Raw genomic sequence first — 15034 nt, 5'->3', positions numbered from 1 at the left:
GCCGGAGGCTGTGCCTGCCGGTCTGGCAGTGGGCCATCCTGGCGAAGCACAGCACAGGGGCTGGTGTACGCTGCCACGTGAAGTATTAGATAACTGCCCAGAAGAGCTGCCATACATGCAGAGGAGGGGGTATTAGGGGCTGCCCATGGTAGTCATAAAATGATAGCTATGAATCTAATCTTAGAAAAGCGAGTTGAACTCCCTCACTTTTAGTTGGGGCTCAAGGAAGTGAGGAAAGTTGTGCAAGTTTGTACCTTTAGTGTGAAAGTTGAGGATGGAATTCGGGTCTCCTGACTACTTATCTAACTCACCACTTACACTCATTTATGCTAAATACCATGCCTCCTTTTGCTCCCACAGGAATATGGTCACTTGGTGAATTTATGTTCATTTATTTCATGTACAACCTGAAATGCCTCTTCTTGCTTATCAAATCAACATAAAGCACTTGAAAATTGGATTCAAGCTTAGACAACAGACACAGTGACGTATTAAGATCATTTTATGCCGTATCATGATGATTTTTAGGGAGTTAATTAATTTCCGCTCAAGGAAGCATAAACAGCAACTACATGCAGGTAAAAGACAATAGACAAAAAGGTAGCAGTAGGGGGCTTCCCTGGTGGCGCAGTGGTTGAGAATCTGCCTGCCAATGCAGGGGACACGGGTTCGAGCCCTGGCCTGGGAGGATCCCACATGCCGCGGAGCAACTAGGCCCGTGAGCCACAACTACTGAGCCTGCGCATCTGGAGCCTGTGCTCCACAAGAGAGGCCGCGATAGTGAGAGGCCCGTGCACCGCGATGAAGAGTGGCCCCCGCTTGCCGCAACTAGAGAAAGCCCTCACACAGAAACGAAGACCCAACACAGCCAAAAATAAATAAATAAATAAATATTTAAAAAAAAAAAAAAAAGGTAGCAGTAAATGGTTGCCCTTTGGGTTCCACAGGGCTTGTGTTAGATAAGGTCTTACTTTGCATAGTTATGATGCGGTAAAGAAGTATACTCCCCACTAGTAAATATTTCAGAGATGCTAAATTGGGAAACTGGCAAATTGCAGGTATGAATGGATGAGTACAATGTGCTCAATGAATAAGGAATCAAAAGGAATCAGAAGGAATCGAAAGAACGTAGGCACCTTAAATGTCTTCAGGTACAAAGAAATCACCACAAACGAGACCATGATGGAGGAGAGGTACTGGCTTGTCAATAGATTTGGGTTTGCAGTTTGGAAACCACTCTGTAAACTCCACAAAAACTAATAATTGTGCTAATAACCTTGGTGTTGATAATCATAATCTGGGTATTCAGATTTACTGGCATGACATTATGCAAATCAGTTAACCTTTCTGAAAATCTAATTCCTCATCTGTGAAGGAGTTGGATTAGAATATATTTCCTGGCTTAAATAACCACTGTTGGACAAAGAATCTTATAATTAGTATCTGCAGCTCTTCAGGAGGAAAAAAAATAACGATAATTGATAACTTCAATGAGTAACTTTAGTTCTTTGAGTTATGGGATAGTCATGCTTTTTTCAGTCGTCATAGATACTCCCCGTCGCTTAAGATTATAAATATATGAGGCTTGAACACACAAAGGAAACTTAGAGATAGTCCAGCCCTACTCGAAATTTTATTCTTAAGGGTGGAGAGGCCTTGAATTACAAAGTGACTTGTCTAAGTGGTTAATGGTGAAGCCCAAAGGACTAACAAGGCTTCCCAGTTCTCCACACACAGGGCTCTTTTCTCCTATAGGAAAAGAGGTAAATAGGTTTTCTTTCTCATGCCAATTCAGGTTGATTAGTAAGGCCTGGCTGTTGAGAAAGACTGTGGAACTGAGAGCCAGGTACTATAGAAAAGACTCATGTTATTGATTAGGACTGTTTGCTAGATAAACAGAACAGGGAAGTCACCTATATGTTTGCCACCTCCTCTCAAAGCTATGGTTTACACATGTTCCTTGAGGTTAAACTTTGACTATTTCTTCTGCCTTGCTTTTTAACAACCATCACTCACAATATTAATTAATGTTGTCTAAGGTATTTCACTCTAAGAGACGGCCTATGTCTCAGTGGACCAAACTTGGATTTGGTCATTAGGAAATACGTCATTCTCAGTGCTTGGATCCTCATTGGGTTTTCTTGAGCTGTTTTTCATTTCTGACGCTGCTAAATGTTTTAGACTTCTCCATTAGCATCATGTGGCCTGTCTGACTAGGATTTCAAGCTGCCAGGGCAGGACCACAGCTCTGAGTACAGGCTGGCTGTAGTTTTGTCCCTCATGATAAGACCATGGAATACAGTAGGAGAGGAGCGGCAGATACCTTGTCCTTTGTGGTTCCGACAACTTAAGTGCAATTCTTGGCAGCCTAGCTTTAGACTCTGATATGGGCCTTTTCTCGTATGATGTTGCAGGAAGCTTTCTCTTGCTGCTGACATGTTCTGGCTCCTTGGTTTACTCAGAGGAGTGGTGAAGGAGACATACCTCAAGCCAGGAGCCGCTCTGTTGGCCCTTATGCTCTACTTTCTATAACTTTGCAGGATTTTGGAAGAAAATGAGAATATACTCTGGAACTGGAGATACATATACCCACACATAGATTCATATATATATATATATATATATATATATATATATATATATATATATATATATTTTCACTTCTTCAGGTCTTTGTCCTCATTCCTATCATCTGGAATTGTTTTGAAAGAAAAACGCATATTACCCTCATAAGGAACTAGAGTTTAACTTCGGAAACTTATAACACATTTATAAAAGACACAAAGTGTTCTCTCTTTTTAGAACTGTTCAAGTGCAAGTCAGATTTGAGTTCAAATGGAATGAAATGCCTGTTTATTTCTGGAAGCAAGTTTAGTTATTTTCTAGTCCAGATTCTTTGTTTTACAGATGAAAAAATGGAAATCCAGGGTCTAGGAGGGTTAAGTGATATGCTCGGTGGTACATTTCAGAAGAAACAGAATAGGAAAAAGAATCCAGAACTTGCCAATTTTTGGTCTCACGCATTTTATCTCACACCGCACTACTGCCTCTGGGTTTAGAATTACAACAGTTTGGTTTCCTTTTAAACTGATGACTTAGGTTTTTGTTAAGGTTTGATTTACAGTTTAGTAAAAATTTAATACTTATGTTCATTTTGGGTTTTAGCAAGTCAATACTATTCTAGAGTTTTATTTTTATTTTCTTTAAGCCTGTAATGGGCATTGAGGTCTCCCTGTGGTCTCTGGACTTCTCTCTCGGCTTTGAAGATTCTGCTGTTCCCTGCTCCATCTCAACTTACGCATATTCTCAACCACAGGGGAGTCTGGAACATGCCAGACATTATGGTGAGGCTGTTAACAACGCTCACCCCGGTCTAAAACCTAAGCCACAGGAGACACAGACTTCTGGTTCCGCAGAAAGCAGGTGTTACAGGTAAGGAAGGGAGCATAATGTACAACAGCCAGATTTTAAACAGCTCTGCTCAGATTTCATATTCCCACACTCCCTCTAATTTACAAGCTTCTGTTCACAGGTAGTTTGAAAACCTATCTGTACCAAATTTAAATATTCAGTGACTTGCCTATAACTAATCATACTTGAAATTAAAAAAGCATGTGTGAACAAGCAATAGCACTAACTAGTACTCACAGGGGAATAGTCCAGCTATATTACAATGAGACTTTTGGCAGTAAAAGCACTCAAGTACTGTTTCTTAAAATGTAAGGATTAGGTGTTCTTGAGGTAGAAAAGAAAAATCTATTCTTTGCAGATGGAGGGGACAATGAAATGGATTCACTAGCAGAGTCACTTTTATGGAAATTTGGATCTGTACTGTGAAATTTTAGTGTTTAAACAAGATCAGAGGCCTTGTAGGATGATTTTTTAACATGCTGGATTAGAAACACCAGACAGAATTGATTCCCAGTAAAATGGAAAACGTCCTGAATTAAAAAGGGGCCTCAAAAAAAAAACAAAAAAAAAGGAGCCTCACTTGGTAACACTTAATTTTCTAACATGAGTGCTCCAAACTCTTAATAACTATTTTAAAACACTTGATAATTTCAGGTAAGATAAATTTTACGTAAGAATAAAAATGGACAGCGTATATGAATTTGGTGAGACTGAGCATACAATGTGGATTTGCCTTGGAAAACTTGGGCAGTTTTTGAGATTATTGAAGTTGAGCGTCTGTTGCAAGATATCTAAGTGAACTCTCCCAAAGCATTTCCTGGAAGCATTTGCCCAACAAGTAATCTTCAAACAAACGAACAAACATACATACCCACCATTCCTCTATTCCGTGTAATATAATCCATGGACCAACAAGAATAAGCTTATTTTCTACTTGTACAGTTTTTGGGTGGTGCTGCTTTTCCTAACCGTCTCACCATCTGTCAAGACATAACTTTCATTACTCTCCAGCATCACTTTTTTTTTTTTTTTTTCCCACACACACACACTGTATTTTATTTTTACAAGAGATAGATAGACTGACACCAAGCATTGTACATGGATGACCACAACAAAAGCAACAATGATTGCAATTACCAAACATGAAACACACTTATACTATGTCATAATATTGACATTCAGTCCAGTAATCCTCCACTGTAACAGCTCCTTTACTTTGCAGTGAAAATTGATTTGTATATTCTTTTCCTCTGAGTCCTTGAGGGATTTTTTTTTTTTAATTCAGACAGAAAGTCACAAAAATTATACTCATCCTCATCAGTTCACTCAGTCCCATGTAATTAATTTCTTTTTTTTCATCTTGATCTTTTGTTAGCAGTTTTATGAGTTCATCAGTTTTTCATTAGAGTTCTGAAAATGCTTATTCATTCAGTTCAGCAGTACAGTCAGTTACCAGAAACCTGTACTTGTCAGAGTCTTTTCCATGAATTTCTTGAAGATGAAACTCTTTTATAGGAACATATTTGCAAAATCATCAGAGTACACCCAGAACTGTCTGTAAATGACAAAAGACTTAAAAATGACCATGGTTAAAGATTTGATGAAAGTTCATAATAATGCAGTTGACAAGAAAATTAGTTATTTCTGAGATATACATTTTAAAGTAATAACTAGGATTATTACTTATAACATTATACCAGAACATATAAGATTTTTAGACGTTTCCTGTAATGTCTGAAACATTTATATTAACATATTTCCATACAAATACAAATATAAGATTTTTAGAAATATCATGTAATGTCTGAAACATTTATATTAACATATTTCCATACATATTTCCATACAAATACAAGATTTTTAGAAATTTCATGTAATGTCTGAAACATTTATATTAACATATTTCCATACATATTTCCATACAAATACAAATATAAGATTTTTAGAAATTTCATGTAATGTCTGAAACATTTATATTAACATATTTCCATACAAATAACCCAATGAAAGTTTAGTATTAGTTGTTTTGTTTGTTTTTTTATACTGCAGGTTCTTATTAGGCATCAGTTTTATACACATCAGTGTATACATGTCAATCCCAATCGCCCAATTCAGCACATCACCATCCCCACCTCATCGCAGTTTTCCCCCCTTGGTGTCCATATGTCCATTCTCTACATCTGTGTCTCAACTTCTGCCCTGCAAACTGGCTCATCTGTACCATTTTTCTACGTTCCACATACATGCATTAACATACGATATTTGTTTTTCTCTTTCTGACTTACTTCACTCTGTATGACAGTCTCTAGATCCATCCACTTCTCAACAAATGACTCAATTTCGTTCCTTTTTATGGCTGAATAATATTCCATCGTATATATGTACCACAACTTCTTTATCCATTCGTCTGTTGATGGGCATTTAGGTTGCTTCCATGACCTGGCTATTGTAAATAGTGCTGCAGTGAACATTTGGGTGCACGTGTCTTTTTGAATTACGGTTTTCTCTGGGTATATGCCCAGTAGTGGGATTGCTGGGTCATATGGTAATTCTATTTTTAGTTTTTTAAGGAACCTCCATATTGTTCTCCATAGTGGCTGTATCAATTTACATTCCCACCAACAGTGCAAGAGGGTTCCCTTTTCTCCACACCCTCTCCAGCATTTGTTGTTTGTAGATTTTCTGATGATGCCCATTCTAACAGGAGTGAGGTGATACCTCATTGTAGTTTTGATTTGCATTTCTCTAATAATTAGTGATGTTGAGCATCTTTTCATGTGCTTCGTGGCCGTCTGTATGTCTTCTTTGGAGAAATGTCTATTTAGGTCTTCTGCCCATTTTTGGATTGGGGTGTTTGTTTCTTTGATATTGAGCTGAATGAGCTGTTTATATATTTTGGAGATTAATCCTTTGTCCCTTGATTCATTTGCAAATATTTTCTCCCATTCTGAGGGTTGTCTTTTCGTCTTGTTTATGGTTTCCTTTGCTGTGCAAAAGCTTTGAAGTTTCATTAGGTCCCACTTGTTTATTTTTGTTTTTATTTCCATTACTCTAGGAGGTGGATCGAAAAAGATCTTGCTGTGATTTATGTCAAAGCGTGTTCTTCCTATGTTTTCCTCTAAGAGTTTTATAGTGTCCAGTCTTATATTTAGGTCTCTAATCCATTTTGAGTTTATTTTTGTGTATGGTGTTAGGGAGTATTCTAATTTCATTCTTTTACATGTGGCTGTCCAGTTTTCCCAGCACCACTTATTGAAGAGACTGTCTTTTCTCCATTGTATATCTTTGCCTCCTTTGTCATAGATTAGTTGACCATAGGTGCGTGGGTTAATCTCTGGGCTTTCTATCTTGTTCCATTGATCTATGTTTCTGTTTTTGTGCCAGTACCATATTGTCTTGATTACTGTAGCTTTGTAGTATAGTCTGAAGTCAGGGAGTCTGATTCCTCCAGCTCCATTTTTTTGCCTCAAGACTGCTTTGGCTATTCGGGGTCTTTTGTGTCTCCATACAAATTTTAAGATGATTTGTTCTAGCTCCGTAAAAAATGCCATTGGTAATTTGATAGGGATTGCATTGAATCTGTAGATTGCTTTGGGTAGTATACTCATTTTCACAATGTTGATTCTTCCAATCCAAGAACATGGTATATCTCTCCATCTGTTGGTATCATCTTTAATTTCTTTCATCAGTGTCTTATAGTTTTCTGCATACAGGTTTTTTGTCTCCCTAGGTAGGTTTATTCCTAGGTATTTTATTCTTTTTGTTGCAATGGTAAATGGGAGTGTTTCCATAATTTCTCTTTCAGATTTTTCATCATTAGTGTATAGGAATGCAAGAGATTTCTGTGCATTAATTTTGTAACCTGCAACTTTACCATATTCATTAATTAGCTCTAGCAGTTTTCTGGTGGCAGTTTTAGGATTCTCTATGTATAGTATCATGTCATCCGCAAACAGTGACAGTTTTACTTCTTCTTTTCCAATTTGTATTCCTTTTATTTCTTTTTCTTCTCTGATTGCCGTGGCTAGGACTTCCAGAACTATGTTGAATAATAGTGGTGAGAGTGGACATCCTTGTCTCGTTCCTGATCTTAGAGGAAATGCTTTCAGTTTTTCACCATTGAGAATGATGTTTGCTGTGGGTTTGTCATATATGGCCTTTATTATGTTGAGGTAGGTTCCCTCTATGCCCACTTTCTGGAGAGTTTTTATCAGAAATGGGTGTTGAATTTTGTCAAAAGCTTTTTCTGCATCTATTGAGATGATCATATGGTTTTTCTTCTTCAATTTGTTAATATGGTGTATCACATTGATTGATTTGCGTATATTGAAGAATCCTTGCATCCCTGGGATAAATCCCACTTGATCGTGGTGTATGATCCTTTTAATGTGTTGTTGGATTCTGTTTGCTAGTATTTTGTTGAGGATTTTTGCATCTATATTCATCAGTGATATTGGTCTGTAATTTTCTTTTTTTGTAGTGTCTTTGTCTGGTTTTGGTATCAGGGTGATGGTGGCCTCATAGAATGAGTTTGGGAGAGTTCCTTCCTCTGCAATTTTTTGGAAGAGTTTGAGAAGGATGGGTGTTAGCTCTTCTCTAAATGTTTGATAGAATTCACCTGTGAAGCCATCTGGTCCTGGACTTTTGTTTGTTGGAAGATTTTTAATCACAGTTTCAATTTCATTACTTGTGATTGGTCTGTTGATATTTTCTGTTTCTTCCTGATTCAGTCTTGGAAGGTTATACCTTTCTAAGAATTTGTCCATTTCTTCCAGGTTGTCCATTTTATTGGCATAAAGTTGCTTGTAGTAGTCTCTTAGGATGTTTTGTATTTCTGCGGTGTCTGTTGTAACTTCTCCTTTTTCATTTCTGATTTTATTGATTTGAGTCCTCTCCCTCTTTTTCTTGATGAGTCTGGCTAATGGCTTATCAATTTTGTTTATCTTCTCAAAGAACCAACTTTTAGTTTTATTGATCTTTGCTATTGTTTTCTTTGTTTCTATTTCATTTATTTCTGCTCTGATCTTTATGATTTCTTTCCTTCTGCTAACTTTGGGTTTTGTTTGTTCTTCTTTCTCTAGTTTCTTTAGGTGTAAAGTTAGATTGTTTACTTGAGATTTTTCTTGTTTCTTTAGGTAGGCTTGTATAGCTATAAACTTCCCTCTTAGAACCGCTTTTGCTGCATCCCATAGGTTTTGGGTCGTCGTGTTTTCATTGTCATTTGTCTCTAGGTATTTTTTTATTTCCTGTTTGATTCCTTCAGTGATCTCTTGGTTATTTAGTAACGTATTGTTTAGCCTCCATGTGTTTGTCTTTTTTACGTTTTTTTCCCTGTAATTCATTTCTAATCTCATAGCGTTGTGGTCAGAAAAGATGCGTGATATGATTTCAATTTTCTTAAATTTACTGAGGCTTGATTTGTGACCCAAGATGTGATCTATCCTGGAGAATGTTCCGTGTGCACTTGAGAAGAACGTGTAATCTGCCGTTCTTGGATGGAATGTCCTATATATATCAATTAAATCTATCTGGTCTATTGTGTCATTTAAAGCTTCTGTTTCCTTATTTATTTTCATTTTGGATGATCTGTCCATTGGTGTAAGTGAGGTGTTAAAGTCCCCCACTATTATTGTGTTACTGTCGATTTCCTCTTTTATAGCTGTTAGCAGTTGCCTTATGTATTGAGGTGCTCCTATGTTGGGTGCATATATATTTATAATTGTTATATCTTCTTCTTGGATTGATCCCTGGATCATTATGTAGTGTCCTTCCTTGTCTCTTGTAACATTCTTTATTTTAAAGTCTATTTTATCTGATATGAGTATAGCTACTCCAGCTTTCTTTTGATTTCCATTTGCATGGAATATCTTTTTCCATCCCCTCACTTTCAGTCTGTATGTGTCCCTAGGTCTGAAGTGGGTCTCTTGTAGACAGCATATATATGGGTCTTGTTTTTGTATCCATTCAGCCAGTCTATGTCTTTTGGTTGGGGCATTTAATCCATTCACGTTTAAGGTAATTATCGATATGTATGTTCCTATGACCATTTTCTTAATTGTTTGGGGTTTGTTTTTGTAGGTCCTTTTCTTCTCTTGTGTTTCCCACTTAGAGAAGTTCCTTTAGCATTTGTTGTAGAGCTGGTTTGGTGGTGCTGAATTCTCTTAGCTTTTGCTTGTCTGTAAAGCTTTTGATTTCTCCATCAAATCTAAATGAGATCCTTGCTGGATAGAGTAATCTTGGTTGTAGGTTCTTCCCTTTCATCACTTTAAGTATTTCATGCCACTCCCTTCTGGCTTGCAGAGTTTCTGCTGAGAAATCAGCTGTTAACCTTATGGGGGTTCCCTTGTATGTTATTTGTCGTTTTTCCCTTGCTGCTTTCAATAATTTTTCTTTGTCTTTAATTTTTGCCACTTTGATTACTATGTGTCTCGGCGTGTTTCTCCTTGGGTTTATTCTGTATGGGACTCTCTGCGCTTCCTGGACTTGGGTGGCTATTTCCTTTCCCATGTTAGGGAAGTTTTCGATTATAATCTCTTCAAATATTTTCTCTGGTCCTTTCTCTCTCTCTTCTCCTTCTGGGACCCCTATAATGCGAATGTTGTTGCGTTTAATGTTGTCCCAGAGGTCTCTTAGGCTGTCTTCATTTCTTTTTATTCTTTTTTCTTTAGTCTGTTCCGCAGCAGTGAATTCCACCATTCTGTCTTCCAGGTCACTTATCCGTTCTTCTGCCTCAGTTATTCTGCTATTGATTCCTTCTAGTGTAGTTTTCATTTCAGTTATTGTATTGGTCATCTCTGTTTGTTTGTTCTTTAATTCTTCTAGGTCTTTGTTAATCATTTCTTGCATCTTCTCAATCTTTGCCTCCATTCTTATTCCGAGGTCCTGGATCATCTTCACTATCATTATTCTGAATTCTTTTTCTGGAAGGTTGCCTATCTCCACTTCATTGAGTTGTTTTTCTGGGGTTTTTTCTTGTTCCTTCATCTGGTACATAGCCCTCTGCCTTTTCATCTTCTCTGTCTTTCTGTAACTGTGGTTTTTGGTCCACAGGCTGCAGGATTGTAGTTTTTCTTGCTTCTGTTGTCTGCCCTCTGGTGGTTGAGGCTATCTAAGAGGCTTGATGGGAGGCTCTGGTGGTGGGTAGAGCTGACTGTTGCTGTGGGGGTCAGAGCTCAGTAAAACCTTAATCCACTTGACTGTTGATGGGTGGGGCTGGGTTCCCTCCCTGTTGCTGTGGCGATCAGAGCCCAGTAAAACCTTAATCCACTTGACTGTTGATGGGTGGGGCTGGGTTCCCTCCCTGTTGGTTGTTTTGCCTGAGGCAACCCAACACTGGAGCCTACCCATGCTTTTTGGTGGGGTTAATGGCAGACTCTGGGAGGGCTCACGCCAAGGAGAACTTCCCAGGACCTCTGCTGCCAGTGTCCTTATCCCCACGGTGAAACAGAGCCACCACTCGCCTCTGCAGGAGACCCCCCAACACCAGCAGGTACGTCTGGTTCAGTCTCCCCCAGGGTCACTGCTCCTTCCCCTGGGTCCCGATGCACACATTACTTTGTGTGTGCCCTCCAAGAGTGGGGTCTCTGTTTCCCCCAGTCCTGTCACAGTCCTGCAATCAATTCCCACTAGACTTCAAAGTCTGATTCTCTAGGAATTCCTCCTCCCTTTGCCGGACCCCCAGGTTGGGAAGCCTGAGGTGGGGCTCAGAACCTTCACTCCAGTGGGTGGACTTCTGTGGTATAAGTGTTCGCCAGTCTGTGAGTCACCCACCCAGCAGTTATGGGATTTGATTTTACTCTGATTGCGCCCCTCCTACCGTCTCACTGCGGCTTCTCCTCTGTCCTTGGACGTGGGGTGTCCTCCTTGGTGAAGTCCAGGGTCTTCCTGTCAATGATTGTCCAGCAGCCAGTTGTGATTCTGGTGCTCTCGCAAGAGGGAGTGAGAGCACGTCCTTCTACTCCGCCATCTTGGTTAATCTCCTCCAGCATCACTTTTAACAGCATCATCTTTCTTTTCATCCTTTCTCCTTCCCTCCCTCCCTCCTCCTCTCCCGCTTTGCTTTTCTTCCCTGCCTCCTTTTTCTTTCTTTAAAAGGAATCTCTTTTGACCTGTGTTTTCCTCAAGGGTTCAATTGTTTTTATATTTCTCTCCCTCATAATACAGTCTTTGGGGATTTAAAAATACGACGTAAATAGAATCTTCTGTGATTTCTCAGCAGAAGGGAAGGTATGGTTTGTATTACTTTCTCTCATAGGATTCTTTATGGGGTAAATATTTCCAGAGGCCCCAAATCTCTTTGTTACGTTTACTATAAGAACCAACAACTCGGGCTTCCCTGGTGGCGCAGTGGTTGAGAATCTGCCTGCCAATGCAGGGGACACGGGTTCGAGCCCTGGTCTGGGAAGATCCCACATGCCGCGGGGCAGCTGGGCCCGTGAGCCACAACTACTGAGCCTGCGCGTCTGGAGCCTGTGCTCTGCAACAAGGGAGGCCGCGATGGTGAGGGGCCCGCGCACCGCGATGAAGAGTGGTCCCCACTTGCCGCAACTAGAAAAAGCCCTCGCACAGAAACGAAGACCCAACACAGTCATAAATAAATAAATAAATAAATAAATAAATAAATAAATAAATAAAAAAAAAAGAACGTGAATTTCAAAAAAAAAAAAAAAAAGAGAGCAGACAACTGTTTAAAAAAAAAAAAAAAAAAAGAACCAACAACTCTTCCTTTTTCTCTACGGTGACATGATTGTGTCCTGGGATGGCTCCCACTCGTATCGCTATGAAAACAGAAGTTTCATAAACCAGAGATGAGTTACTTCAACTCAGTTTAATTCAATAAACAGTTATTGAACATTTACTGTGTCCAGGATACCATTGGCCATGGTGAATGATACATGATCCCTCCTATCAAGAAATTTGCAATCTAGTATGGGAGAAACTATGCAAATAAATGTCCAACCATAAGATGACTGCTACGGTATAGTAACAAGCAAAGATTTAGGAATTCAGTAGGTAAGCAAAATAAGTAGAATAGTAAAGATGAGGCTCTTTTGTTTGTCAGTATTTTACTTTAGCTCTGTATAGTTTTGAGATATGAAATGGTGTCATTTTACTTTACAGTTCTTGTTACTTTATAATCATTACCACGACTTTGTAGTCATAGCTCATGGGTAACTTGCTTCACTTATGTGAATGTTATGGAGAGGTACTATGCTTCCGGTAGAGTCTTCTTCAGAAAGAGATTTATTGATTTGAGTTTATAACACTGAATTATGGTGTGGTAATACGTTTTACTTCAACTCGAAGATAGCTACTTTATCGATCCCGTGGGTAAACCCTTACTCTAGATCTGGGCGGTGAGCCCTCTCAGGATCAGCTGTCACACAGCAAGAGATAAGACTTCCTGGATCAGTTTTCTAAAGTGACAGGTTTATTCCCTGGTCAGGACAGAAGATACTGTCTTTTTAACGAACAGGCTAGACTTCTCTGTGTGCGTATTTGTTCCATGTGTTTCGGGGTGAGGATGGGGTTGAGGAGTCTACTCTGTTTTTATGGGGCATGAATCTGGCTTAAAAATGACAGAGCCCTTTAACAGGGAAATTGCAGCTGGAAGACACCAGCAACTAAGTAGATCTGGGACTTGAGAAACTGCCTCCCTGGAGCTATCCAGGGTACTGAACCACTTCTCCTTATGTTGCCTTCTAACCCCGCGAAACAAACATTCAGACATTTAAAAATATCTAGCTTTTTTTTTTTTTCTGACTAGAGAAATTCTTTAACCTGTATATTTCTGATCATTGTTCTTGCTCTAGTCTTGGCCAGCTGTAGCAGTTCACCTCTTGTGTCTTTTATTCACTAAACAAATATTTAGGTATAACCTTCTCTGCGTTGGGCACTTTTCTCATGGTTAAATTACTCAGATTGAATATGATTATTTTTGCCTTTTTGTGAAATTTGGGTTAAAGAAACAAATTTTATGGGATGCCTAAAGGATCTCAGGTTTTCAAGTGTCGTTTGAAGAACCTGGTTTCTGGTCCAAAGGTTGTGTTTGTTTACGTTTGTTTACAGTACTTAGACTAGCCCTTGGCATAAAATAGGCAGCACAGAAATTTTATTCCGCTGATGATCAGATTTATTTTGTGGAATTTTTTTTAAAATAAATTTATTTTCTGTATTTATTTTTGGCTGCGTTGGGTCTTTGTTGCTGTGCGCGGGCTTTCTCTAGTTGTGGCGAGCGGGGGCTACTCTTCCTTGTGATGCACGGACTTCTCACTGCGGTGGCTTCTCTTGTTGTGGAGCACGGGCTCTAGGCGCATGGGCTTCAGTAGTTGTGGCACCTGGGCTCAGTAGTTGTGGCTCGTGGGCTCTAGAACGCAGGCTCAGTAGTTGTGGTGCACGACCTTAGTTGCTCCGCAGCATGTGGGATCTTCCTGGACCAGGGCTCGAACCCGTGTCCCCTGCATTGGCAGGCGGATTCTTAACCACTGCACCACCAGGGAAGACCCATTTGTGGAATATTTTTCTATACCATGTTACAAGGAACATATTTCTTTTCAACCTAAAGGTAAAATTCTTTGAAGAAAAATTTTGCCCTAAGTGCTCTAGATGCAACATGCACATAATCCTGATGAATGTAGACTAAGCATTTTGGGACACTGTCATATACATTAGGACCAAAGTACAGGCTGACCGGAAAGAAAGGGACCAGAAACTTCCAGCTCAGACTTTTCTATTTACGTATTTTCTCAACCATCTTTTCATTCTATTTTATTCATACTAGTCTATTCTGTATTCAGGTAAACAACCACCACCTGTTCACCCCCTCTCCTCCAAAAGAGGAAAACAAGAATTTTTCCTTTGATGACAGCAACACATGACCCAGGAAGGTGGAGTATATTCTAAACTGTCCTTTTGTAATTCCTTGTTCTAAGCATCTGGCAAGACAAATTGGTCTTGACTTCCCTGGAAATGTTGGTTTCTTTCAATGAGTATAAGGGGTACAGAATCAACAGTGTTCCTAGTGTTCTCAAGACCAGTTATTGTATGGGTCAGTAAGGCTAAACCCTTCACCCCCAACCTGGTGTTAATTTAATGTTATTCTCAGTAAATATCTGAGACAGACTGAATTTGAGCAGAATATAAAGTATCTGGCTGAAATTGAATCAGGTTCAGTGTTCTAACATAGCGATTTGCCACTACCCACATCTATTTCTGTGGTATGCCTTTTTTTTTTTTTTTTTTTTTTACAACGTGTACATGTAGAAACTTGGTAAGGTCCAAACTGTATCATAATTGACTTGAAAATGTCAGTTTCTTGGGATTGCCAAACTCAAACACTTTTCTTGGTATCTCAGTGAGAAATCAAATTTGAGGTTGAAGAGTATTGACCAGTAAGCTTCTTTTCTAGAGATTGTTACTCTACCTTTGGTCATGGACCAAGTATAATTATTCCTATTGCTTTTATTTCCCATTCCTTAGGGAAGTGATAGGCACTTGTTTAGTCACCGGAAGTTGTGAGAATTTGGGGACCTCAGCAAAGACCCAAGAGACCTATGCAACAGTATTGCTTTCCTACTTATTACCCAGACCCAGTTTGTTTTAAAATCTATTTACTGATTCCACC

General features: G+C 39.1%; 1 protein-coding gene across 1 annotated transcript in view; it reads left to right on the top strand.

Moving 5' to 3' along the window:
• Positions 1-14297, top strand: part of LOC130707185 (uncharacterized) — a 107425-nt gene extending 93128 nt beyond the window's left edge. The window contains exons 3-4 of the mRNA XM_057540407.1: positions 3209-3432; positions 14208-14297. Coding sequence (XP_057396390.1) covers positions 3209-3432; positions 14208-14211 — 228 coding nt within the window. The 3' untranslated portion in view covers positions 14212-14297. The remainder of the gene's footprint in view (positions 1-3208; positions 3433-14207) is intronic.
• The last annotated feature ends 737 nt before the right edge of the window (positions 14298-15034 follow it).

This window comes from Balaenoptera acutorostrata, chromosome 2, assembly GCF_949987535.1.
Source record: "Balaenoptera acutorostrata chromosome 2, mBalAcu1.1, whole genome shotgun sequence".
NCBI lineage: Eukaryota > Metazoa > Chordata > Mammalia > Artiodactyla > Balaenopteridae > Balaenoptera > Balaenoptera acutorostrata.
The sequence above is the reverse complement of the archived record's forward strand: the minus strand, read 5'-3'. Positions and strand labels throughout refer to the sequence as shown.